Source organism: Apteryx mantelli, chromosome 3 (genome assembly GCF_036417845.1).
Source record: "Apteryx mantelli isolate bAptMan1 chromosome 3, bAptMan1.hap1, whole genome shotgun sequence".
NCBI classification, from domain to species: Eukaryota; Metazoa; Chordata; class Aves; order Apterygiformes; family Apterygidae; genus Apteryx; species Apteryx mantelli.
Window position 1 is genome coordinate 112,564,215 of NC_089980.1, and position 27,606 is coordinate 112,591,820.

At 38.4% G+C, this 27,606-nt stretch overlaps 1 protein-coding gene across 1 annotated transcript in view; it reads right to left on the reverse strand.

Moving 5' to 3' along the window:
* MLIP (muscular LMNA interacting protein) overlaps nt 1–27,606 on the reverse strand; it is a 70,937-nt gene that overhangs the window by 11,248 nt on the left and 32,083 nt on the right. Inside the window, 7 exon segments of the mRNA XM_067294600.1 lie at nt 4,082–4,270; nt 10,336–10,461; nt 18,529–18,573; nt 21,698–21,742; nt 23,495–23,554; nt 23,647–23,730; nt 23,824–23,886. Coding sequence (XP_067150701.1) covers nt 4,082–4,270; nt 10,336–10,461; nt 18,529–18,573; nt 21,698–21,742; nt 23,495–23,554; nt 23,647–23,730; nt 23,824–23,886 — 612 coding nt within the window.

A 27,606-nucleotide genomic window follows, 5' to 3' on the forward strand; every position in this document is an offset into this window, starting at 1 on the left:
TGAACACTTATAACCTATAAATCCTGCCAGTTTTGTCCTTCAGTTTCATCTGTGTAATTGCACCTGCTTATGAAGATCCAGGTAGATCCAGATAGCTCAAAAAAAAAAAAAAACCTGACACTGAGTCCAGTCTGCCTAAATAACACCCTTGTATCCTTTTCAATAAAGTATTTTGGATGGAGCCAGCTGTTATTTTCTTATGTTCTGAGCCAACAAATTAAATGATACCAATTTTAGAAGCTCACCATATCTAGCATCCCTAATGTGAGACACAGAAAGGTGATCATTCTGTTTTTTCAAAAAAGTCATTTATAAAAGAATGCTTTTGTAAGGTAATTTTCAAGTGAATGTGCAGGGAAAGCATAACAATTCCATTCACGGAAACATCCTGTCCTTTCTGAACAGTGCATTTACAGCATATTTCAAATGACAGAAAGAATTTATGACAGTGAGTTTTGCCCTCTAGTGGAAGATGAAGCAAAATACAATATATACCTGTATTTAGAAATTTAACTTCCTCCTTAATATTCTCTTGGATATTTCATTGAGATGAAGCTTTGGTTACTTTGATCTACATAAATTTGACTAATATATGTATATATAGATTGACCATCTTGACATTGACCATGTGTGTACTGGCTGGCTGGAGGGACAGCAAGCAAGTCGCAGCACACATTAATCCTTACTCTGTGGGGTAAGCAGTAGAGAGGAGGAAATCCTAGGGAATTTGCAGAAATGATGGTCCAAATTTAGTAGAGATTAGACATAAATTCCCAAGACACCAGTCCTCATTATTTATGTCATTTACAGAGCAGGTCGAACAGTTTTAGGTTTCAACACCTGATGCTGTGTCTACTGTATTTTGTTTTCTGTTACTTCAACTATATATGTTAATAAACTAAATTATTTTTTTTAAAAAAAATGAATAGCTCAGACTGTAGTTGGGTGATGCAGAAAATGGGGTTATAGGAAGAAATAATACACAAATATTGACCAGGATTTTTATCAACATATATTGACTCAAATGTTAAATATTGTGAATAAGGCCAAAATTAAACTTCCTCTGGTCATGCGAGAATAGTAGTACTATAGACCAATATAGAAACATTTGAAAAATCATTTTATGTGGTGAATATTTACTTCTTAGATAAATAAAACTCCATTTCTATTAAAAGAATGCATTGCTGTTATCTGATGACTCTGTTTCTCACGGTATTGGACTACACCTACCTACAAGGTGACATTAATTTAGAAATACAAAGGATTTTATTATTATTTATTTACTTGCACTACAAGAAATGCTTAAAAATCTTACCTACCTAAGATAACTGAGTTGTCTCACTTTATATCAGCTAATCTTATCTTCATTGCCTGAGATTTTAAAATTATTGCAAATGATTAAATAATTAAAATTATTTTAAACAGTAGGAAACAATCAATCTCAAAATGAATTATACTCAAACTCCTACTAAGAATTCTCAAAAAAGATATTCTTTTCAAAAGTCAATCTCGTTCTTACCAATCCTGCTTTAGAAAATCTAATTATTCAATGTTTTATACTAATCATGGTTAACTTCATAGATTCCCATGGGTTTACGCTAAATCTTACTGAATGGAACCTGCTACATTAACTAAATTTAGGGATGTCTCTGCAGAAACGCAAGCATTATCTTTGTATGTGCTCTTTACCAAAGTCAGGAGCCTATTTCACATACAGATTGAGAGAAATAATGGTGGAAAGGGAATCAGAAGCTCAAAGATGTGAACTCTTTTGCTTAAAAGACCTTAAAAGACAGCAGTTCAGAATTAGGGCCTCATCTAGGGCACAGGTCTCCTGATTAGCTCCCTGATGACCTAACCACTCAAAAACACCAGTACACAATTATCTGAAGTAAAATGCAATGATCCTCTGAGCTTTCCTTTGGTAGGATACTGCACTCTGCAGTGACTGAGAATAACCTCTGAGCTATGGATGCAGCTACACAATCCTGGAAAGTTGCAGATTTAAATAAAGACACTCAGTTCAAAATTAAAATAGAAAGGATCTGCTTACAAATGTATGAAGCTTACAGGAAAACCATATGAAGAACTTTACCTAACAGCAGACAGCAAAAAATGACCCAAGTATGATATATATGGGAAATAAAAGAAATCAAAGAGATGATGTAGCTCTTGGATTTGTACAATAAAGCAAGAACCTGTGATGTCAAAGAGGTGTGGCTATATTTATCGATTTGCAAAGCTCACACAGATTGATTGGAGTAATCAAATTTATTTGAGATAAAAATTCTGGATGAATAGGACCTCATAATTATCACAATGTGGAATGCAAATCTGGAAGCTGGGCAACCCTATAGCCCCTGCATCCAAAAGAAGGGTTTTGGATGCACGATGCTATGAAACAACAGAGCAGTGTCAAAATTTCCTTATTTCAGTCATTATTCAGCAAGAATATCTCTGTTTAAGAAAATGTTGATTTGGTATACTAAAAAAGTTTACATTATCTTAGCTGATTATCTTCAGATGACTTCTCCCTGCCTCATTCTCTTTCCAATGCAGATTGAAAGGACAGAATTTCTAGCAATTTTTTGATTACCAACAGCAAATACCCAATTTCATTCCAAAGACTGGATGCAGTGATATGATCTGTTTGTTTGTTTCTTCTTGTGAATGTCCTCCGATGAACCAGGACACTTGCTGAAAAATACTTGATCATAAAATCGTTACTGCCTAAATAAACATGTCAGCCCAGTTTAGCAAAAATTAAAACTGAGAAGAAAAGCTGGTCTAGCAGATGTGAAAAGACACTTTTGTTCAGGATGCCTCAAAGACAGAATGGAAAGCTGTTTTTTTTTTTTAATTTTGTTTCCATCCAAATAAATAAATAAATAAGTAACATAGACTCTGTAAATTCCACAGGACTGTAGGGGCTAAATTCAGACACCATTACAGGTGCCTATTAATCTAAATTCCATTTCAAATCAATGGGGAGAGAAAGGAATTCCCAGACAGTTCTTCATAGTCTAACTATGATTAATATACATGTTCTGAATCACTCCTCGGAGGTGCTATTTCTCTCCATAGCAGTCTAGGGTCCAAATGTGCCTGAAGCAAGTAATGCAAATATCACCCTGGCACTTCCTCTAATGAGGAAGCTATGATAAGAAACAGCATTTAGTGCCTCTGTTTTAACCTGTTGCATTCCAGATGAGGTGCCCCATACCTCTCAGAGTGGGATTATGTCTTGCATATACTGGTTTGAGCATTTGGAACCAGATTCCGTGTTAGGAAATGAAGATGTGGGAGGGCCACAAGCGGCAAGGTCCAAACTGCATCTCTTTTTACGGTCCTCCACAACAGATGCTCTGCTAACATCACACCAGGGCGCTCTCGAGGTAAAGACCTCATGAGAGCTGCTCTTTGGAAAGAGTGCAGTTAATACCAAGGGCCCAGTTCAGGCCTTGCAGAACTTGTCAGCTTGCCCTGTCAGCCACACATTACCATGTAGACGCCTTCATATTTTTTCCATACCCACCTTTGACTACAGAGATTTTATCTAACTGCTTCATTGCTGTTTTAAAAGAGATGGAAATGCCAATGAGGGTGTGATTCCCTTTGTATCAACAAGAGACAGCTGCTTGTCAGGATAAAGCTACTGGGAAGAGTCCAGTTTCTGCTATATTTCTCTTAGCTTAGCCTCCCTTCAGTAACTCCCCCAAGACAAAGTGTAAATATAGTCCATTACTTTAGTATAGGTAAATGCTAGAAGGATTTGAGCATGATGGATGAAATAGATTATTTCTCCTTTAAAGAACAAACAATTTCAATGAAGAGTGGTGGGACCCTTGTCCTAGCCTTTATATACACGCAGTCTGGAAGAAGCAAGCCCTGACGCAAGTACTGCGGAGTGAAGGAAAAGCAATATTATCTCCAGGACCACTGGAGGTGCTGGGCATGTCTGAGATGTGCCCCCCAGAGCACCTGCTGGGACTGAACTTTAATGAACCACCTGAATGCTGCCGAGATTTAAGAGGATAAAAGCCTGACAAAAATCTTGAACTACAGCACACGTTGCGCTCACCTTGTTGTACAAAGTGTTGTGGCTGTAAGGGCTACAGGAACTCCCCTGAACATTGCACAGGATGGAAGGGAAGCAACCAAAAGGTCCAGGGGTTAGATAGTCAGTGAGGGAGATGTATGCAGGGTGTAAGGGGGGCCTAGCTGAAGGGAACAGTTTAGTTGGATATAGAGGATGGAGGAGAGCAGTTTCCTACAGAAAAAAAGTATACAGAAACTTTGATTAGTGGATGTAAGAAAAGAAGCTTTGGACAGAAAGCAAAAGTCTCATCTTGGTTCTTGCTTACATTTTATAGAGTTTGATGATTAACTAGGAAAGGGACCTTGCCTTCATGCCAATATAATTGCTTTACACTGAGCACTTTTATTGGCACCTCCCTATTAATACTTACAGAGATACACACATACACACACACACAACTGCTGTAAATGTCCCATTAAAACTGTGACCCTTGGACTGGGCTGCATCTCCCTCCTGCAGCTCAACTGATGTTGCAGTGCTGGCAAAGGAAAGCCCAGAAGGATCTTGTGCTAGGATACAACGGCCAAATTTCGGGAGACTTTTTGAGAGAGTAGATTGGAAGTAAAGGCAATCTGAAAACAGCATCTGACAAATACATTCTACGAAAGAAAGCCTCCACTGTCTATTGTGTGAAGCATCTCAGGCTTTTTAACAAGTTTCTATCAAGTTCTTTCAGACATTTAAGAGTTAAATTGGAGAAGGTGCACACACACCAAATTTTACTACTGAAAGTTGTCAGTGCTTAATAGAGTATGTGGAAAGAAAGAAGCACTATTCATATGCTCTTTGCACCCAAATCAGATAAGATCCTTCAAAACAGTTTATTTTTAAAAGATCTGGGGTAGATTCAGACAGGCATATCCAGCTTTCAGCATAAATCTCCTGCTTAGGTTTCAGCCAGGCTGTGTCTACACATCCCGGATTCGCACCAGCTTGGCCAGCTTAGTCTCGGCCAGAGCACTCCTCGCTTTGCTCTGCCTTTGGACTTGAGACCCAGAAAACCTGTGGCAAGAGCTGCAATTATTCCAGCAGAGGGTAATGCACTACCCACAGGAAGAGCAGAGGCTTCAAAAAGAAAGAGCACAAGCAAACAAAGGATTGGGGAGACGCAAGCAGCTGGGAGGTACCAGGGAACAGGCACTTCATGAAAGTCAGCCTTCGCCAGCTTGTCCTCCTGCAGCTCTTCGTTGGACTCCCGAATCCCAGCTTCATCAGTGATAAAATTTGGCAAATTGTTCGTATGGCTTTATGCCAAGGTTAACAAATAGATCTTTAATTCATTCTTATCTTGCTCTTCCATATCCAGAAGTGGCTTATTTTTAACCACAAAGGAACCTATCCACATGCATGTCCATAAACATTTGTAAATGCATGAATTCTCTAGCATTCTTTATCATCTTTATCATGTTTTGCTATGATTTAATTCCCCAATTTCAAATGGAAACTTTCATGAAGCCATCATGTCAGTGCTGTTAACAAATTGTATATACTTCTGATTTATTTTATGATGCTCTTCCTAACAAACTAAAGCCTATTTGCGAATATGGAGCATCACTGAAATGTACTACACAAGGGAAGAAATATTCTTTCTCATGATGGGGTAATTATCATCTCCACTAAGGGTATCTAAAAATGTGGAAAGCTTAATTATGCCAGTTTTGAATCTCGGAAATATAAACTCTATCTGTAACAACGTTTCATAGGGGATATCCACTGAATAGGCAGTGCTACAAGTTACATGTGTCCTTAGGAAAAGAAAAGGAAGACAACACCAGCTATTATGAGAAAAAAGTCAAAATAAAATAGGATTTTTCCCTGATAGATAAATTTTATTGGCACACTGGTCTCAGTCTATATACAGTGTGACCAAATCAGATATAAAGAACTAGCTATTACCTATAATTCTATATCATTTCCAGAGGATCTTCACCAATTTATAAATCTCTTTTTAACTTGTCCTGGAAAAATAGTCACACATCATTTCTACACTGCTAATATGAAAGGTCATTCAAAGAAAAGCAATATATTATTTTCTCACTTTGCAGAGTATAATTCAAAATAAGTAGAGCAAAGGGTAATGTAGATTAATAATGAAAAACTGTTACTACAGACGATCTGCATGAAAACAGCTGCCTGTTAAAGAAAAAAATAGTATTTTTGTTACAAGGAAAATGGCCTCTTCCACATGGGGGCAGTTTCCAGTGAAGTGGAAAACAAACAAATACTCTCTGTCATGCAAATACCTGTGTGTTCAACACAGGGCGGGAAGCTGAAGGTCAGTGGGTGCAGCTGGCTGCATCATTATGTCACCTGCATGGTTACCCGTGCTCGGTGTTAGACAAGGGGGTGGGCAGGGAGGGGAGGTACTGCAGAGCTCTAAGGGAAATCAGAAGAGAGAAGTTACTAAAACTAATGTCATTGGGAATCTCAGCTAATCCTCAAAGGTGTAACCTGAAAGGAGTTGTCCTAAAGAGACCTCCAGGGTGAAGGAAGGCAGCAACCTGACTTTGGAAGGGCACTCTCAAGCAATGCCATTAGAAAGAAAGCAAAGAAATGCAGATAGAGAGAACAGAAACATGAATCTTCCTAACAGCATTGGGAAGATTTCCAAGGGAAAACAGGGAAAATCAGTAACAGTATAAACAGGGTCATCCTCTGTTACATAGATGCCTGCTAAGTGCTGTCCAAGTGCCAACGGACTAGCATCAGCCTCTGTGCAGAAAGCAGAAAACCTGACTGCTAGGTCTCCTAGTTTTAATTCATAGACAATTTACCTGACTTTTGGGCAGTCTTAGTGGGTACACCTCCCACTCTTTGGAAGTTAGCCAGCGGGCAGCCAAAAATGCAAACTACTGAGCGCAGGGGAAGGGGAAGAATGACTGTCTTTATATGCTAATAATCCAGTGGTTAGAGTTAACCACTACAGTTTTCAAGCTGTTGTCTGGCCTCTAAGCCCAATTTCACGGACTGTGCTGCAGCCCTATTACAGGTACTAAAACCTATCAAGAGAGTTTCAGGCACGCTAGAAGAGTGTCATCTTCATGTGGATACCTAATTCTCCTCCACTCACAATGAACTTGTATCAGCACCATGGATCCACTCTGACAGGCAAGTGCTGAACTTGTAAGTATATGTTGTGAGGATCAGTATTTCAGTAAATTATTTTTTTCAGATCTGGCTATTCATTAATGTATTAGATTGCCACTAGAATCATATAACCATTACTCACACTAGCAAAATCAATTTCTGTTAAGTCAGTGAATCCATCTGAATAAAGGCCTAAGTAGTGTCACCTTTTTCAGAACAGAGATGTCTTAATACAGATCTCTGAAAAATAACAATTATTTTACAGCAATCTATGATATTTCTTGGTTTAAGATATAAATATTAATTTATCAGCACTTTAAAGTATATCAAATTGTTTCTTTAAATAAAGGAAGCAAAGCTGAACATATTCATCATGAAATAAATTTTTCCTTCTAGCAAAGTCAGTGAATTACTTGTTTAATTCATTTTAATTCATAGTTTCTATATAAAATAATTTTGGCTTTTGTTATAACAACCTCATTATTCACTGTTTTATTACATCATCTGTGCTTCACTAATATATGCCATAAATAATTTATATCATACACAATTATAAATTAGAGATCTGCAAAATACTGTGTTTTGTAGATATGTACAATAGCTCTGGAAAGTTGTAGACCCAGGAGCTGATTTTATAAGTCTTGAAAATAAACCCTAGATTTGAAAAAGTGAAACAACACTATTAAAATGTATCTATTTTGAATTAAAATATGGATCCTAAGAGAAAAAAGTGTGTACAGCTCAAAATGCACACCATGGACTGATGGAAAGGTGGGCTGGGAGGGCTCCCTGGGGGTCATCGACTCTGAGCTTCCCCCAGAGCAGGAGCACTGCTTGCAGGTAGGATCAGCCATGGACGTGTAACTGGTGTCCTGAAAGTTTCCCAAAGTGGTATAAGTTAGACTGCTCTTCGTGATTAGCTTCAAATGTCAGAAAGCTTCTGAGAATAGCAATAACATTAATAGCATCATTGTCTTTGTCTGAAGGTACAAAGTTTGGCAACAGCATCATACCTTCACCAGGAAAATTATAGCTTGTGGGATCCATGCCCAGCCCTGATAAAGGGGATGTGTGAACTTCTACAGTCTTTACAGCAGGGCCTCACTGAGGCTGCCCAGACGAGAGCTTCTCAGGCAGTAACTCGTGGCTTCTCTCCCCCTCTCTGCCCCAGGGAACAGCAACACAGCGGCGTGGGGTCAGAAGACATTTCTGGTTTTCAGTAAGTTTAAGCATGAAAATCTCACTATGAATCCACATATTCTCTGAAGTCAAATATTCACTGTCAACCTCAAAAGCTCAGAGATAAATTGTGTTTGTTTTTATTCAATTTTTTCTGCTCTTATAGGAAGTTAAAAGGGCATGAAAACCTCTGACTTTGCACAAGAGGTCATCAGCCTAAAAAGACTGAAACTGCTTGCTAATTGTGACCATGCCTTCTTCCCTACATAAGCGCATTATCCCCAAGGGTCACTTTTCTAACCTTTATTCAGCTAAAGCAGCTGAGGTGTAGCTTCTGAATGCATCCATTAATGCATGGCCTTATTAGTGCATGTGGATGGAGACCCTGGCTTTAAAACCAGCAAAAAAAAGTGCTCAACATCATGCTCAGCCCCTAAGAGTGGACAGTGGGTGAAAGTCTACAAAATGTCTGAACCAAGCTACCATCCCTCTGCTCCAGAGAGGGCTGATCTTGCTCCTGATCCTTCCTGGACCTTCCTGAACCAGGAAGGACCCTTTCCCTGACCTGTCCAAATGCTCATGTAGCCTCTCAGGAAAATTTCCCTGCCCACTCACTCAGCCTCAGAAAATAGTCTTTGGTTTGATTTGTGGCTTTTTTTTACTGTTATGTTGGGAGGTTGGCCTAGCTCCTAAAAACTCAGACCAGTGGAAGGGAGTATCTGAGGAGAAAGAAACCTTTCTGTCAGGAGCAGAGATGGAGTCAGGAGCACGCTTGCCACTTTGCGGCACAGTGAGCTGTCAGAGGAGCTCATCCCACCCAGCGGAACTTCATTCTCTGTCTTCTTCTCTGCAAATATTAGATCTGTGCCTTTAGACATGGTAGAGTCTTATATATAACTAAGATAATTCTATGGTTGGGATCAAAATGACTGGCTAAGATTCAGTGTTAAAAGGGGAAAAAATGGTGTTTTTTATAATGCAGTAATTAAAAACCTTGCTATTTACATAATTTAATATCTAGAGAGCAACTAGAAATATTCTGGTATTACATACAAAGATCTTCAGCACTCTAGATGAGTTGTTATCACAAAGGCACCGGGAATGTTAACTTTCTTACAAGTGAGGATTAGATATTGAGTGTTTTATCTCCCACTGAAAACTAGTTCTGGCTGCAAACACTAGCAGTAGTTAAAAATATGTGTTTATATTTTACAGAAACTCTACATTCTATAGAAAACTACTTCTGATGCCTCCCATACTTGTTGCTGGAACCCCCTGATACTACAGATAAATACTCCCCTGTTTATAACACCGCAGTACTCTTGAGAAATACCAAGACTGTCCTACAGCAAGTCAGAGTAGAATTCAGATGGTTATGAGGAGGAATAAAAAGTACTAAAACTAAAATCTATTTTTAAAAAATTTCAATTATAAGATGGAAGAAGAGAGGACAGACATTGCTAATGTCTGTCTCTAATGTGATTAGAGAGGAACAGAAGTAAGAAAAATTCAATTAGAAAGGTATCGTATTCATATTGTATCTGGCAAGAGGACTATTGGCTTCATTTTACTACCCTTCAGATGGAAGATTCAGAACATATTGTATAGGTTAACAATAAGTTCCTATAGGGACATTCACATTGCATATTGCGGCTAAGGTTTAATTCACAATAATATACACGAACACCTCAGTATAAGAATAGGCTGACAGAACCATTTACCCATTGTTTCTTTGAGATAATACTTTACACAGGTCAGCAATGTTCAAGATTTTTTTTTGCAAAGTGATCCTTGCTGCTTTATGTACCTCTAAGTGCACACTGTTCAGTGAATCATCTGGCCATGTATTTTCATTACAATTAACTTTCCAAAAGCAAGAGACCAGGGCAAAATAAGGATCCGAGACTATTCTGTCAGCTTTACAGAAAATAGCAAAGACTAAAAAATACTTCAAAGTGAGAGTCACTCACCTGCTCAGTATCTTGATCACTGATTTCTTCAAGGTACTTTTTAAAAGGATTCGGCTGATAGGGCTCCTTCTTTTTCAGTGTGCTCTTTCCTTTCACCAGCACTGGACGAATGACACCAGGTTTTGTCTTGACCTATAGCACACCCAGGAGAAAAGAGATGGAAATAAAATGAAAAGCTTTAAAATTTGTGGAATATTTGTTAGACAAGTCAATTCCAGTGAGGTTATAATGACTAGATTTTTTTAAATTTTATTAATATCCTGTTCCACCACCAAAATTATTCAGGTGTCATACTGCTTTTACTATAGATTGTGGACCAAAATGGCAAGAGTTGTTCTGATGCACAGCAGCCTCATCACTGGCATCTGTTTGTTTCTGACATAAAAATAGACACTAGCCGTCAAACTATTGTGTATAGTTTTTGCTGGCTGTTTTTGCTAGCTGCTCAGCTGCATCTTGATAAGTTCATCAAGTCACACTTTATGCACAGCCATGTGTCTGCCTACGCTCTGCAAATTCCATTCTGGACACCTCAAAATGTTAACTGCAAAACAAGGAAGGTCAATGTGTGATGCCGTTACCTTAACTTATACCCAGACAGCAACATACTAGGGGAAAGCACTTCTGGGGGAAAACACCACTTACTGTATACTACATTTTGATAGCATCTTTAGGAATACTTTTGGAAAAGTACAACTTAATAGAATTTAATCAGCATGGATGTGTGATACGCCGCATTTCAGACAAATATGGTTATTTAATTCTTGGTTTGCTACCAGCTAACCAAAAAATTGTCAATTAACTTGTCAATTTGGTACATTTGTGATTTTCAGAATTCTTACAGTAAACTCTGACATGATGGATTGTGGCATAAACTCTAAACAGAGGCTAGGGAATGGTTTTAAAATAGACAACTTGTTTGGTAAGCAAAGAAAAGGGAGGAAAAAGTACATATTCTTGCTGGAATTTGGTAAGTACTGAAGTCCTGTGAAGGTCTATGATTGGATTTAAGCTTTTAAATAACTCAGTTATATTCTTCTCTGTCATGGCTACACAGCAGAAAGTGGGCACTCTTTTGGCACAACTGGTAGATAACAACAGGATTGCTACTGAGTTCCTGCTGTCGTTATTGCCCAGCGGGGCAATTCACCCAAACGGAAGTGAGAAATAGGTACTGTCACAGCTTCCCATACTCAGTACCCAGCAGTGTATACAAATGCATAGATTAGATATAGATATATTTATGAGATTTAGACAGTGTACATTTAATAATACCATGCTGCCTATTTACAAGTGCAATGCAACTAAGCAATCTGTTTGGAAAAAAGAGATGCCACTAGGAGGATTTAAGTGTAGGACAAAGGAGACACAAGATATCCTCATTCTATATACAAAGGGAGAGGGACAAAAATGACCTTATACAACTTAAGCAGTCTGGTCAAACGTTCCTGTCCCATTCCTTGCACCAGCAGTGTGGATCATGCACAACCATCTGGATGAAAACTTTTTTCTTTGCAAATTTGGTGCCCGGTTGTGGCCGACTGCACGTGCCACCTGACAGCTAGAGCTGGCACAAAGATGGCTTTGGAAAAAAGCAGCATGGAAAGAGCTGGAGGGAAGATGGCCCCTTGCTGTGGCAGAGTGAACTTACATTAGCAAAAGCCAGACAGCAAAAGTGAACCTGCAAATGTAATGGAAAAAATACAGGTGATCTGACTGAGGTTTTTCAAATAGCACTATGAAGTTAAGTGTAAAGTGATGCAGCTGAGATTGCTGGATGTATAATGTAAACTGCATTATGGATTACCTTGAAATTAAATCTTCAGGCATCCAGCAAGGATAAGGCAAGAGGGGGGCCTGTTGGAGGGGGAGGGCACAAAAGGCAATAAATGTACCCAGGTCTTGTGCTTTTGCCACTGCCTGGAAGAGAAACTGCAGAGCAGTGACAGGGGGCTGAGCGGAAGATGGTAGAGATGGGAAGGAATGGGGATAACATGTTCCACATGCGTGGGAATAACAACACCCAGGCAGCAAAATATCTTCCCTTGGTTTTGTGTTTTGCCTCTTCCCTCATTCCAAATTTGGGCCCTTTAATGTGTCTCATCAAATAAAAGGAAAAGTATTCAACTGAAAACAAAAAACAATCAAGAAGTGACATTAATTTTGTAAAAAGAGTAATGACCGTCAAGTTGCATTTAAAACTGAGACATTTTGATTACATTATTCAACTTAGTGAAAGATACAATGCTCATTTAATCAACTTATATTCAGGAATTAGTGGCTATTTCTTTGTATGAATCACCACAGAATATATGATTTTTTTTTCCTCTTCAAGACTTCTGAGAAGAGTTTGCAAAAGTGAAGGACTCCTGACTTTCAACACAAAGGTAAATACGAAAATAAAATGAAAGCTGCAGTTGTTGTCAAGTCATCATTGTGCAGACAAAGGACCTGCGGCCTTACTCCCCCGCATCATGTAACTAAGCAATTAAAAGCCCATTGAGGTACCTGAAATCATCAAGGATAAGCTACTCTCTTTATGCAGGAAACCTCTTCCAAAAGCATGCTTTTAAGGAAGCATTTTCTAAACAACATTGTGCACTCAGGTGCTGAATGAACCATACATTTATGTCTGACTCTGCCAATAGCAACAGATATCAGCCAGCAACCAGAATCTGAAACACTTTATTAGCTACCTGCCAAGCTATATGTACACATACACACACACACACACACACACACACACACATATATATATATATGTATGTATCTTTGCTCCAAAAATAAAAATGTGAACTCTTCCTCTGCTAGCAGATGGCACAGCTGGCAGTGCTAAGAAGCAAGCTAAGACTCAAATTTGCCAGGAAAGGTTTTGGCCTTCCAACATCAACACTGAGAAATTATAAATAATTATTATTATTTAGCAATAATAATTGCTAAATTATTACTCTAGCAATGCACTGCCATGGCTATGGCCCTATTAGCAAATTAAAGACAATTTGCTAATACAAATAATTTGCTAAGGCACAAGCTCAAGTACCGACTTGGAGTCAGCATGCTCCCTGGCACAATTTTGGCCCAGGCCAGCAAGCACACAGTGGCCAGGGACAAATCAGAAGATAGTGTGGGCCAGGGCACCTCTCAGTAGGCGGTACAGATGTGGTCACCCTGTTTGGGGATAGATAGAAGATATTTGGTGGCATGAAAACAAGCCGGGCTTGGTGTTCGTCCTGAAAGTCAGAGAACTGAGCTTCTTGCCAGCAGGTTTATGTGCATGTTCACCTCTCATTTCCTCCACTGTTATCATGGCACTAGTTGTCTCTCAGAGCTTGCTTAAAACTATTTCTTCCCAAGAGCCGCAAGTGATTAAGGTCCCAGCTGCAGCCCCATTTCTCTCAGCTGAGATCTTCTGGGTCCCATGTTTCTCCTGCCCGAGTCACTGTTGCTTCCTCTTATTCAGAGCAGATTCCCAAAATACACTGTTCCAGATACCCCTTTGGCACCTACCAAAGACTGCGTTCACTCTGTGTGATGCTCTGTGTTGCTACATAGACATTAAGTCATCCTGGACACCTGAACAGCTTGCCTGTAAACAAGAAAGTTGTTTCTTGATGCTTTACAAAGGATTGCCTTTTTAGTGTATTTTTAGTCCAGTGCTGTTCTGAAGCAGCTTGTCACCAGATAAACAATTAACAAAAATATGGCATGATCAGACAAAAATATTTAACAACACAGGAGAGCTAGCCTTAGGATAAAAGACATAGCTCTTTCTTTTCCATTCTGCTCTGAGTCCACTGATAAATAGCAAACACTGAGTCCTTTTGTTTGCCTGCATACCTTTTATATTCAGCTCTTCTATACAGATGGTTTCTTACACTCTTAGAAGCCTTCTGCTTCAAGGGGGGTAACTAAAGATTACCCTCACAAAGAGCAACCATTTTCAGTCCTTTTCAACAAACTCTTTAGACAGTTTTGGGGAAAGGGAGCCTGAGGTGGACGGGGAACACAGCAAGCCCCAGCCGGTGCTGTCATCTTCTGTAAGCAATGAGAAGCCCAAATCATCTGAGGAACCACTAAGGTTCCTCTAAAATATCGAGACCATCTGCTTTCAGATAGCGACAAACTGGCTCCCTGGTCATGAAGGGGCATTAGTTTCCACAGTCAGCAAAAGATGCTTTTTACTCTTATAATACAAAGACATATGCCTCATCTAGTTGAATTATGTATCACTTTAAAATATTACTCTGTTATTTCTCTTGTGCCACAAACTAATCTTCACAGAGGGAAATATGTTATTGAACATATTAGTTTATATTTATGCACCATTATAAAAACCCTACATTTGCAATAATGCAATAAAACATTCCACGTAGTCAGTCAGGTTACAGTAAAGTTCTTCTTTAGTGTATTTGAAGGTGTGAAGGCATATCTCCCTCTGGCTAAATTGTAAATTATTCACATCACTTTGAAAAGCCTAGGAAGGAAGAACAATTATTTTCTCCACTTGCATGCTGAAGCAGCAGCAGGACTTGCACCGGAGCACACAGAACAAGGACGATCACCTCTGAAATTCAGGTTGTGTTTATTTTTGTTCATATTGAAATACTTGCCTTTCAAGAAATAGAAGAATTTTTCAATAAGATGTCTACAGATATATACTGTATAATGCTTTCCACTGACTCACTGCTAAACTAAAGCAATACTAAAATCAAAGGCAGATTTAGTCCCAATCCTTTTCCATTCCACTCATAGCGCAGGGACATGTCTTTTCCTCTTTTAAAAAGATGGAGAAAAGGGACAGACTTACAGTAAGAGTAGTGTGGAAGAAGGCCTCATTTCTGCTGCTCTCCCAGGGGAGGGACTGGCAAAGGGAGAACATTCGTCCCAGCTCTGCTCCCTGCTCAGGCCGGTGGCAGGGATGAGGAGAAGGGCAAGCCCTTAGCACTGACGCTGCTCTCCCTCTGCTCCCCTTTCCGCTTCCCTCCCTTCCTTTAGGAAACTTCTTTAGCATGTTTAAGTTCCATTCACCAACATTTTCCTATCAAGAATCTGCTTCATTTCCTAACTTACTGTGCGATGTTTCTGTACAGACCGCTCCTCAGCACAGCTGAAACATTTCATATCAGCAATGCCTGTCTCTCAGTACTTGACAAAGTATAGATGTGGTCTCACAAAAGCGGCCGCCTTCTGGAAGTCATTCACCAACGCTCAAAGGCTATGAAATCCTGTTAGGCGGTAGGTGATCAGCAAAAGAAGAAATGCACCCCGTACCCTGATTATACACTGGGACTGCCAATTATATTTGATGCCTTTCTGACCTGCAGTGGGTCTCAAAAAGTGCTGAATTTAGTATAATTTTACTTTAAAGCAATCGTGTCATAATTCTTAGGGTTTAGTATTCTCATCCATAGTTTAATTTATTTCACGGAGCTTTGGGCTCAACAGCTTTAAACGTAGGAAAGACAGGGACCTCAATAATATCTGCACTTCAGAATGGATGAATTAGAGAAAAATCACTTTGAGCTGTCAAGTCACATCCAAAACACCCCAGAACTGATTAAGCTGTAGAAATACATATAGATATCAACTTGAACGCTCTGGCTTTGACTCCTGGATCATGAAGATCATTACCTATTTTTCTCTCATGTTTCTCTTCCTTTTAAAACATTTCAAATCATTTTATTCCTGTGCTCCATCCAGCCTCAAGACCCTATCCGCAATTCCTTGATAGGCAAGAAATTGCATTGTGTTCTTTCTGTTACTTTCATTTAAACCTGTTCGCAAAATACAGAAATACCATTCTGTTTCAGCTCTGCATGTAAATATGACTCCTCTCCTGCTATTTCTGAATATACATATCTTTTGATGAATCTTTCCACTGCGTACTCAAAACCAGGGATGACCGATGGAGCATTGTAATGAACGAAAAAGACCTAGAAATATGGTACTAAGATATGGAAGACTAGCCCTGGGTGAATTTTATCTTATTTGCCTGACGTATACAGAAATGATAACTAGACTATTGCATGTGGTGTTAGTGTTCTAGTATGGCCTTGCACTTTGTTATCATGATTCACTCACAATCACCTTTTAAAAGAGTTTAGAAAACCTGTCTATACAGATCACAATGACAGTCTCAATTGCTCGCACATAGGTTGGATGAAAGTCTCTTCGGTGAGAGATATGAACACAACATTTTTAGTCACCATAAGTAATTGTTTCCTGGTATAGCCAGTCAGAGCCTTCACAAGACGAGAAGTGATTGATTGAATCATAAACACTGCAAAATACCTGACTCAAAATGTTACTATGGGAGAATGGTCCATTAATAGAGATCACAGTGTGCCCAGAAAAAAACACTCTTACCTGAGCAAAAATTCACACACAAGAATTCCTCTGCAGTGAGCTCAGTTTAAAACAGGTGAAACAAAATATAGAGTTAAATAATTAAAATAGTTATTAAAAATAAAAATAGTTATTAATAGTTATTAATAGTTATTAAAAATAAAAATTAAAAGGAGCATGCTTATACGTGACCAGAATACTGCTAAAGACATTAGAGTTTCAGAGAAAGTGTGTATCAATTTCTAAGAAGACTGAGATCAAAAAATTCTGCGATATTTAAAGAGCAGTGTAAAAGTGGCAATTAGAAATGAGAAAAGGAATAATGGGGAAAAGGTTCCAAAGCTTGAAAGTTTTATTCGAATATGGTCTACAGAAAACAGAAGATCTGGCCATCTAAAACATAATAGATTAGACCAAAAAAGGCTTTGAGGAATATCCTGCTAAATTTCTTTAGTACTAAAAGCGTGCTATGTTGTCTATAGGGCCAATAGATAATCAAGACATAAAAAGATGCACTAAGAAGAAGAGACCAAGGCTGAAAATGAATTCTTCACTTCAGTTTTCTTCATGGGATGACTTAAGGAGGTTCTCATGTTGGCAAGGAAACAACTCAGAAGAACTGACAGTTCTGTACAGTACTGAATATAATTCTATGCAAATATTGGTTTACTGCTCAGTAGAAGTAAAAAGAACCAAATAAAATATTAGGAATTGTTAAGAAAGAAGTAGAAATACCAATAGAGAACCTTATCACTCCATTGCATAAATAGGTGTTGTGTTCAGAGCTACACAAGAGCAGCTTATGGTTTTAGTTTCCCAATCCCAAAAACAAAAACTTGAAAAAGATACAGAAAAAGGCAACAAGGATGTTCAAAAATATGGGACAGTGTCCATACTTCTCGAAGAGAGATAAAATGGTTTCATCTCTTCAGCGTGCAGAAGAGGTGACTGAAAGAGCATTATGGTTAATATCTAGAAAATCATGAATGTCACTCAGAAAGTGAAAAAAGAACATTTAATTATTCACCGTTTCTCTCAGAACAAGAACTGAGGGCAAGCAGTTGGTTTAAAACAAAGAAAGAAAGTACTATTTCACACATTGCATAATTTAAAAGTAGATCTTGTTGCTACAGAGTATTGTAGAGACCAAAGTATAACAAGGTTCAGAAAGTAACTTGAAAGACAAATTGCTCAGAGATTACTTAACCGAAAAATTTGATTCAGGAACTCCCTAAAATTCCATTAGCTGAAATATAATGGGGAAAATCTCTTACACGTCTCATTATTTCTCTACGCATTCATTAGTGGCCATGATCACTAGGACAGTCTATGTGACTTCTCCTCTGACTCTTGTTCAGAAAGTTTGGCCCCAACGGGACTAAAATGTGATCAGAACTCAAATGAAAATCTGGTACATAATCTTCCTTTCTTTGTTTATTTTTATTCTCGCTTTTCACCAAGGTTTGTATCTTTGATTTAAACCATCTTGTATGAAAAAATAGGATGGCAGAATGTTGTTGTATATAAACATAATTGTACAAAAGGAAACATTAAAAGTGGCTGTAGACAGCAGTAGACTGTCAAGTTACCATATGTTTCAGGACTCAGTAAGGTTCTCTGGTTTGTCATTTGGTCCACTGTATTTACAAATTTTATCACTATATTAAAACAGGGCTCTGTATTCAGTACAGAGGAAAGCAATGCAACTCTGTAGGAGCAACGCAACTTTGTAGGAGAATATTGACTGCACCTTCCTTCAAAGGGCTAAGGAGGGAAATAATAATTACTATAGATTTTTTGCTTCTCCAAATTTTGAGAAACGGCATAGCACAGCTGTGCAATACATACCAGCTGACTCTCTGTCACCATAGGTGCCGATTTGTAAAGACTGGCCTGCAAAAAGTAAGTATATACAATATTATATACAATATCATAGTGCTTATAGTAATGATGGAAGAACGTAACCCAAAAGGATAAGTGTTTTCACTGATGATTAATGGTTCCTGAAAAACAGCAAAAGTAATGCATTCACAATTGTCATTTCAGTTATATTTTTCTGAGGCCTGTTTTAAGAGAAGTAAAAACACATAGACAACAGTATGTTTAGGTACAGAAGCTTTTATCACTGATGTAATGACATGCAATCGGTAAGGGAAGTTAAAATATTATCATTCACGGTTTATCTCTAGATATAAATAGAGGTACTTTTTTCAAAGTGTAACAAAATTCCACTTTTTCATCTTTAAAGAAAAAGTAAATCCTGACATTTCTGAACACACCATTGTTTGTTACTTTGCAACATCAATATTATTAATACTATCAAACAGTATGGACAGCTCAGTCCAGTCTTCTCATCCTCTGACTTTACAATATGAAAAACATAACAACCCTATCCAGGCTTTACATTTTCTGAGTATGCATTGAACAGCAGAAGCCCTATTTTCAAAGTATAGACAAATTTGTTGAATGCAGTGCATTTATATGTGTTTGTGAGATAGTCACACGCCACGTGTTTATTTGCCCTCACTGCTGTGGGGTACAGGATTTCTGGTGCACTGATAAGCTCCCTCAAGCTCCATAGGATTCTGCTGGATAACCCAACACTTCTGTACAAATAACATGTCCTTCCTTAATGTAGGTATGGTTTGGAGGCCCTGAGACTCTAAAATGTGAATGTTCTCTAATACAGTGGTAAAAAAGCACTAGCTATAATGGTTAGGCTTGATGTAGTTGTGGTTGTAGTAAAGACAGGCCAGTGCAGTCAGAGCCTGTGCCCTTGTGGAAGGGCTACTACAGTGGGAGTAGACAGAGATGCACCAGCATAAAATGGTGAATGGGACTGTATCAAAGACCTTCAATGGTTTAAAAATTGTTAAATTAAAACTGTAGTACTTGATTTTCAACTGGTACAAAATGCTGTAACTTCACTAAAGTCAGGCCTTTTTCAGGAATTTTTATACACTCCCTTGCAAATTTTACAGTTATTTATGGCTATAAAAAAGATGCAAAGTGGATGTAAAGTCAAGGAGTCATCGAGACAAAGGTCAATCAACGCCATTTTAATTTTTAAATGGCAAGCTATTTCAGCATGTTTGTGTCGTCTTCTACTCCATATAACACTTTAGCAAGATGACAGATTTTGCTGTCCCTGACTGATAAACAATTTGAATTTTTTTTCTTTTAACCAAGAACACACTCTAGGCTGCTTTTCAACAAGCACCCAATATCAGACGTCATACATACAAAAAGAAATAATTATATTGATAAATTGCCATATTAATCTTTTCCAGTAAAATGAATTCAGCTGAATAAACACAAGCCTACTTCAGGAAAAAAAAAAAAGATTTGCTAAAAGATAACTGACTGAAAATCATATCTCCAAGACAGTTCAATGACCCAACGTGGGACAGGAAGCTTCTTGGGGGATTGATATTATGATAGCAGACATCCTTACAACATTCAGCTATTTCTATCAGAGAAATTATTTGATTGGCTGAAAATAGACATCTTGTTTTAAAACAGACATCTTGCACTTACTATTAAGTAACATTGGCCCCTGGGCTATATCTCTGCTAATCAAGGAAAGAGAGCAAACACACGGGCTCAGGCTTTGGCCTGGGATCGTCCTTTCTGTTTAATTATTAGCACACTAACTTGCATGATTTTGGTCCACCCCTCTTCAAGAGAGTCCTCCAGCATGGTACGGACGATACCAGGGAGCATACTGCTCCCCTTGGGCTGTTGGGGTAAAACCACCAGGGGTGTTGTTTTGAAGGATCCTTTTGAGGGGAGGGAAAAGAAAGGGAAAGGGAAAGGGAAAGGGAAAGGGAAAGGGAAAGGGAAAGGGAAAGGGAAAGGGAAAGGGAAGAACTCTATAGAAAACCCCTACCCTGGGCCCTCACCCTCAGGGCCCTCTGAGGAGGTGCCTGGCAGACGACAACCCTGGCATGGTTTATCTTCTAGAATAGAAATAGTCTTTACGCGTTATACCAAGGTGGCAAAGCAATCCATGGGGGTGTAAGTTAGCTACCAGGGTGGTTCGGGTCACCCTGCCATCCCTTGGACTCCCCAGTGCCCCATGCGATGCCAGTGGATGCAAGGGAGAGGCAGGACCGCAGCAAGGCTTGGGGACCACTGCACCATGGATGAACTGCAGCAGCCTTCAGGGGAAATTACAGCTCAGGACTGAGGAAGAAAGGATACCACAGGAAAGGAAGCTACCCCAGACACAATACAGGGCACGAAAGGCAGATTGTGTTAGAAACATTCAGAAAATCAGGCCTTTTGCCTGCATAGAATTTAATGATATTCCTTTAGGCCTAAAAGCTCCCTTAATGACTGTAGCCATTTTCCTAAAAATCATAATAAGTTATAGCAGGGTACCACTTTTATATATATGTATATGGAGACCAAACATAGCATAATTAACACAGGCAGAAAGGTTGTTCATGAGAATGGTTATCTAAAGAGATGCTAGTAAAAAGCATGTAAAAGATTTTAAGAGTAATCTGGTTTGCTGTCTGACATGAAAAAAATCAACGCATTTGTACAACTTATAAGAAAAGTTAGCCTGTCCACAACCCTCTCCATTATTGCTGCACAGATTTTTTTAATATTAATCTGTTTCAGTTATCTGGAAATTTCCAAGGGAAATTGGGAAGGAAAAGTCTGTGAAGGTGATTTTGTAAGCAAAAAAATCCTAAATGTATCATTAAGCGCGTAAATTGGATGCTTGAATTTATGCTGTGAAGGTATACGTCAGGCAAAATTACCAACAGACACACACTGAAGAGATCATAGATATGATGGATTTAGAGCAGTGGTAAAACATTTCAAGTCTCAATGGCCAGTGCCCTGACCTCCTCACTCCATACTAGAGGTATGACATACCTCATGTCATGAGTAGATGCCAGTGTCTGCTACATACCGACTCCTCTAGCGTAGCAGGAAGATGAGGAGCCATACAAAATTAGATATTTCTGCATGCAAAACTTAAAGGCATTATAAAAGTACTTACATATCTGGTTTCACGTCCAGCTGCTCTCTGCAGCGTTCTTGACACCTGCATACAAAATAAACACACATTAAGAGCAAAGAATTTAGGAGCAACTCAGAGAGATTTTCATAATTGTGACAAGTTATTAATTGCTCAAATCCCAGAAAACTTCAGTTTGAAGTTGCCCAGAAAGATTCATGAGATACATGAGAATAAGGTTATTAAAGTTTTCCTTTAAATGTTTATAGTTGAAATTACTATTTCATTTTTACTGCTCAAAACTGTGACAAAATTTCATCATGCTCTACTAAAGCTGACCTTTAAGTTATCTCTGAGGACACTCACAATAAAATACTTGTTAATAGACATCCACAGGTGTGGTTGGCCCATAAGATTTAACTTACATTTGCTCACAAAATAGCCTAGAACTGACATTCTTTCATTTTCTCATTTGCAAGAAATTGCTTTCATCTGACTCTTCTCCTAATTCATGCTATTTCTAAGCATTTATATGTAACACACTTTTTTATTCCCACCTGTGACTCTCTTTTACCCTTGGTTTAAATGTTTTAATCTCTTATTCCGGAGTCTTCACAACCTTTAGTTTTGTACCCTACACTGCATCCTGTTAAGCTCACTTTTTTTTCCCCTTTATTTGATTTACTTATTGCTAACTGATGCCTTTCCACCCAAGGGAGTACACCCAAGGAAGATGGTTTTGGATGCTGTAGCTCAGAAGTCCAGCTTGGTAGTAGTATCTTAACCACACTGAATTCAGTGTGGGCCTTGGAAAACATTTCCTCAATACAAGTCTCTGTCTGCTTTCTCAGCCACTGTCCTATATCCCTCTTTCAGTTGACTGAAGCCTGATTCACCACTGCATACTATCTGACAGAAGTAACTCCAAAAAATGAAAATTAAGTTTGAAAAGTATATAAAATATACACATTCAAGAATTCTGCTTCTGTGCCCTATTTTTGCATAGTTGACTGGACATTGTGTAGAAGACGTTGAGTTTATTGACTTGGAAAGGTTTTTGATGCATCCCTCTGCCAAAAATACTTTTCCTCCAATTTTCATTTGGATTTCTGCCACTTTCACTTTCCTGTAGCTGCCCACACCAAGTTAAATCTATCTGGGGCAAATAGAGTATAGATTCATCCTCTCTTGGTTAGTCATCCTTCTGAACCCAGAAGTCACACCAATAGAGTTTATTTCAATCAGAAGTTTAACACCAATATAGAAAGTTGTCCCTGCATCTCACTACCTGTTTCTGAGTTATCCACGGTGAATGGATGTAGCAGACAGATTCTGCTGTGAGTGACCAGAGTTAAAAGGAAATTAGCACTTAAGAGCTTCTATTTATTCATTTGAATGATCTCTGTATTTGAAAACCTATACTGAATATGAATAAAATTTTGTTCTGAAACATGTTTTCAATCACTGAAGCTAGAATCCTTGCCTCTTCTGCAGTAATGACCCACAGATGGGACAAAATCTGGGCCAGAGATTCTGCAATGCGGAAGGCAAGGTATGAAGCATTTCTTCCTCGTGGATCCTAGCCTCTGAGATTTTAATAGACAGCTTCTCTTTCATAATATGACTACTTCTGACTTTGGGAAAGCATCCTGCAATATAGACTGCAGTGGCTCCAGCATTACAGCTCTGTCCTTCCACGTCTTTTAAAACACCAAACACTTCCACTGATGTTGCATCCTTTAACTGAAGCTTTCTGTTGTCTTTACAGTCATGATTTGATTTGCTTTGATGGCCACCCAGATAGATTTTTTTGATGTGCAGGTAGTCTCATTCACTTACCTTGCCAACATCTGACTCTGTGGTCATCTGCAAGAAACTTGGAGAAGATTCACATCGACGCTGAAAAATGATTTTCAACAGAGCACAGAATTCATTAGTGATGAGCAGAAAAGAGAGGAATAGAAAGTCAATCTCACATACTGATGGATTACCATAGGCAATGGATCCTGTAGGACCTGATCAATGACAGCACATAACTCTTCTGTTTGTTGTCTGAGTTGGGCAGGGGAGCACATCTGACAAAGGAAGAAGCATCACTCAATTAGCCTTTGCTTTGTATTTTCAAATAAACATTTGGAAGAGATTTGGATGAGATATAACAGTATTACCTCTGAAAGAGTGTCCAAAGTGGTGCCTTCAGTCACAGCAGTCTGGGGTGGCTCTTCTAATGCCTACAGTCAAAAAGATTTCATTGTTACACTAAGTTCAAAATTAAAGAAAACAAGCAAACAAACACTTTTTGCAATATTGCACTTCCATATATGGACCTTTTCATTTGACCAGGGAAAGATGGAAAAAAAAAGAAATTACAAGTCTAGTAAGATTCTTCAGGTTATTATCCTCTGATCCTGAATTAGAGGGTTTTTTTGCAAAGAGTGAGAATTTCATGGAAAGTAAAGCTGGGTGAATTTTCTTTATGTTTTGAGATCAGAAACTACCAGCTTAATTTGTCCTCTCCTTTGATAATGCAACCCCTCCGGAGCATGCAGCACAGTGAATGTGCGCCACGCACCATGGAGGCAGTAGGTGTCTGCCCGCTATGCAGCATCAGAGGAAAACTGTTGGCCATAGGCAGGGGGACAAGGCAGCGGTCCAAGCACCGGGGAGGCTTCTTAGTTTCCTTCAGTAGTTGCTTTCTTTAAAAAGTGCCAACTGATAACGATTCCATGTGGCAACAAATACAGTGCTTCATGTTTTTGAATTTTAGCCTGAAATCAAATTTATATAAAGGGAAATGCGTGCTATAGACTTGTTCTATCATGCTAAAATGACTGGCCTGAGCAAGTACCTTGTACAATGTCCATAAACTCTCCAAAACAAAACAAAGGTTTCTTTGTGTTTGAATATATCTCCAGCCTTCCAACACCCATACTTGGATCAAGTTTGAGACTAGTGGGAATCAGTCTGCAGATCCCTCAGCTTTATCAGGAAATTCAGAACACCCACAAAAGCCAAACTTCACTTCAGCACTCAGTTCCCTTTTAATCTTCTTCCAGAGTCTGTGAGGCACACTCTCACTGCCATCACCCATTTTTGCTTTGAAACCATTTTCAAATGGACTCCATGCCAAGACCAAAAATTACTCTGGAATCTTGCTGATGCCTGAAGTTGGACTACAGGGGAGGGATTGGCAGGGTTTGTGCATTTTTTTGTTTAACACATTATGTTTTTCTGAAGTTTCATTTTATTAGTTATATGCAAAAATAAATTACAATAAAAGCAAAAAAGAGTGTTCCTGTAAAGCTAGGAACACTCCACTTTTTCAGGCATGTGGGATTCTGGGGCAACAAACTGATCTCAGTGTGGTGCATATCAAGGCTGCCAATCGCAGAAGACATAAACAGAGCTGAAAAGAAAATTGCAGAATATTTAACAAAAAGAAAATAAACATGTCATGAAGTAATTCTTTTTGAATGTAATTTTACCGAGTACAGGGTTTATTTTTCTCTTCTTGCCCAGCTATTGACAGCATACTCTAGGTATTCAAAACTGAAAAAGTAGTGATAGTTTACCTTTGTTATTATTTTTAATACCACCCACAAATAATTCTGCCATCACAGAAGCACATTTATGGAACACTATGTCTTATATCAGAGAGTACAGTAAGAAAAATAAAGAGGTAGTTTCTTCTCAAACACTTTTCTTCCCTCCCTTCCAACTCTAGAGAAACCTGTGGCTCTTAGAGTAGTTGTAATTCGAAAGGAAAAAAATAAAAGAATGATGTAGGCCCTTAAAATTATTTCTGACATGCAGAAATTAATTTCATCTTATCCTGAGACAGAAGATGAAGAGATTAACCTCTCTCTCATCTCTGCTATCTTATGGCTGCTACCCAGCAAAATTCACAGATCAACGGATGGATCTGTAGAAGAGGACAGTATGGAAGGCTCAGTGTTACACTCCAGTACTTTGTACCCAGTTCAGCTCCAGCTTGAATGAAATCCTCCTGGAAAACATAAAATGACGTTGTAAAATGTAAAATGAAGTGGAAGAGTCATTCCAGTTCCTATTAGGGCCATGATTCTTGTATGAGATGATAAGTCTGAATGTGAATGAGAAAAAACAACCTATTTCACTAAGAAATTTTAATCAATCACACATTCAGAATGGAGAATTTGCTAAGCTTTTCCAAAAAAAAAAAACCCCAAGAAATCAGTAGGGTAATGAGCATAAATTAATCATTGAGAAAAAATATATATTTCTCTTTATATTTGCTTCACCAAGACAATGGCAAAGGCTGAACACACTTGAAGGTAGAAACAGTTACCCAGAAGCTATTAAGGAGTCTTTCTAGAAAAGCTATAGCCACATACACAAGTCTGTGTTAAGAATCAAGACTTTTTGGAGCCTGGACAATTTAAGTACAAAATGTCCATTGCTTTCAGTAGAAATTGGGATCGCAAATATCTTTGAAGCTTGGAGCCTACATTTACAGAAGAACTCAGGTGAGTGCAGCAGCAAGGACTCTGAATTCAGCAGTCCCTCTGAAATGCTACCCCAATGTAGTGGCCATTCTAGAGAAATTTGCAGTGTTCTTTTTCCTTTTTTAATCTTTGGGGAGAAAAAATTTAAAGTGATCCACCTAGTTTCTTTCCTTGTGTTTTATCTCTTTTTTTCCATGTGAACAGCCTGAGTCCTCCAAATAAAGAGAAGAAATAAAGAGAACTAGATTTCAGGCATACTTAGTGTCTCTACAAGAAATGGCTATGCTTAACATGTTGGTACCTTTTCAAAATGCAGCTCAATATTTTTTTCCAACAATGTCTTCTTTTTACATTTCCACATAGAGAAAAATATAAGATTAAAAATTACTACTGGCATTTCTAAACTCATTACTGGACTTATCATACAATAATGTTATGATTAATTTAGAGTATTAGTGTTATCAGCAGTACTGTTGATTAGTGCTGTCAATGGTATTCAAGCTTTGCTCCTTATGCTGATGGTCTGACAATACCAAAAGCGGAACATTCTTATTTAGACATTCCAATTTTTTGATTATATATGGAAAACAACAGTGGGACCACAACTTAAAAGAATAGTGTAATTTAGAGAGTAAAAGTGTGTTTATGACAGAATTTAAATGTGCAGATGAAATAGCCACTTGCTGAACTGTTAATTTTATCCTCGTGAAAGGCAACTTTGGGGGTGTGATGCATACATGCCATTGATGTCAGTGATGACTACAATGCCTCCCTCCTCTTTCCCCCAAGCTATTTGATTGCTACAGCTCTATCAGAGCAGAAATGTTACTGGTAAAAGATCCCAATATTTTGGTAAAAGAATGAGAGGTCTTGACAAAATGCATAAAATCTTGAATGTTGTTTTATCCACCAATGAACCACATCAATCATAGGAAAAAAAAATCACCAAATACTGTAAGCTGTATCTGCCACAGTTTCCTTCTTACTGTGTGACTCACCAAAACCCTGTGCGGAACAAAGCATAGGAAGTTTTTCTCTTTTATTTCTCTTGCATAATTTTCCCGTCAAAATATTTTCCCAAGCCCTCAGCACATGAAAAAATTCCTTCTGTATAATGGAACTTCACTTACTATCAGTTCCCTTAACTATTCCTTAAAGATCCTGGGAAATGCTACTGAAAAAGCCTGACTACTTTTCCTCTTATGAAATAATTAATATTAAAAGCTACAACACCTTTGAAAGAAAGAGGAAGCTCAGAGCTTGCTCCTACTTGGCAAGCTCTGCTACTGTTACAGATGAACTAAGTCCAACTAAAGTTATCTAGGACTGCACAAATGATTTCCTTTCTTTCTTACCACTAGGTTCTGCTCTCGAGAAGCATTCTTTTTTTTTTTGACACAAATATGTAATCTTGATGCAAGAAATTCACCTAGTACATGCACACCAGAAATAACTGGGGAAAAAATT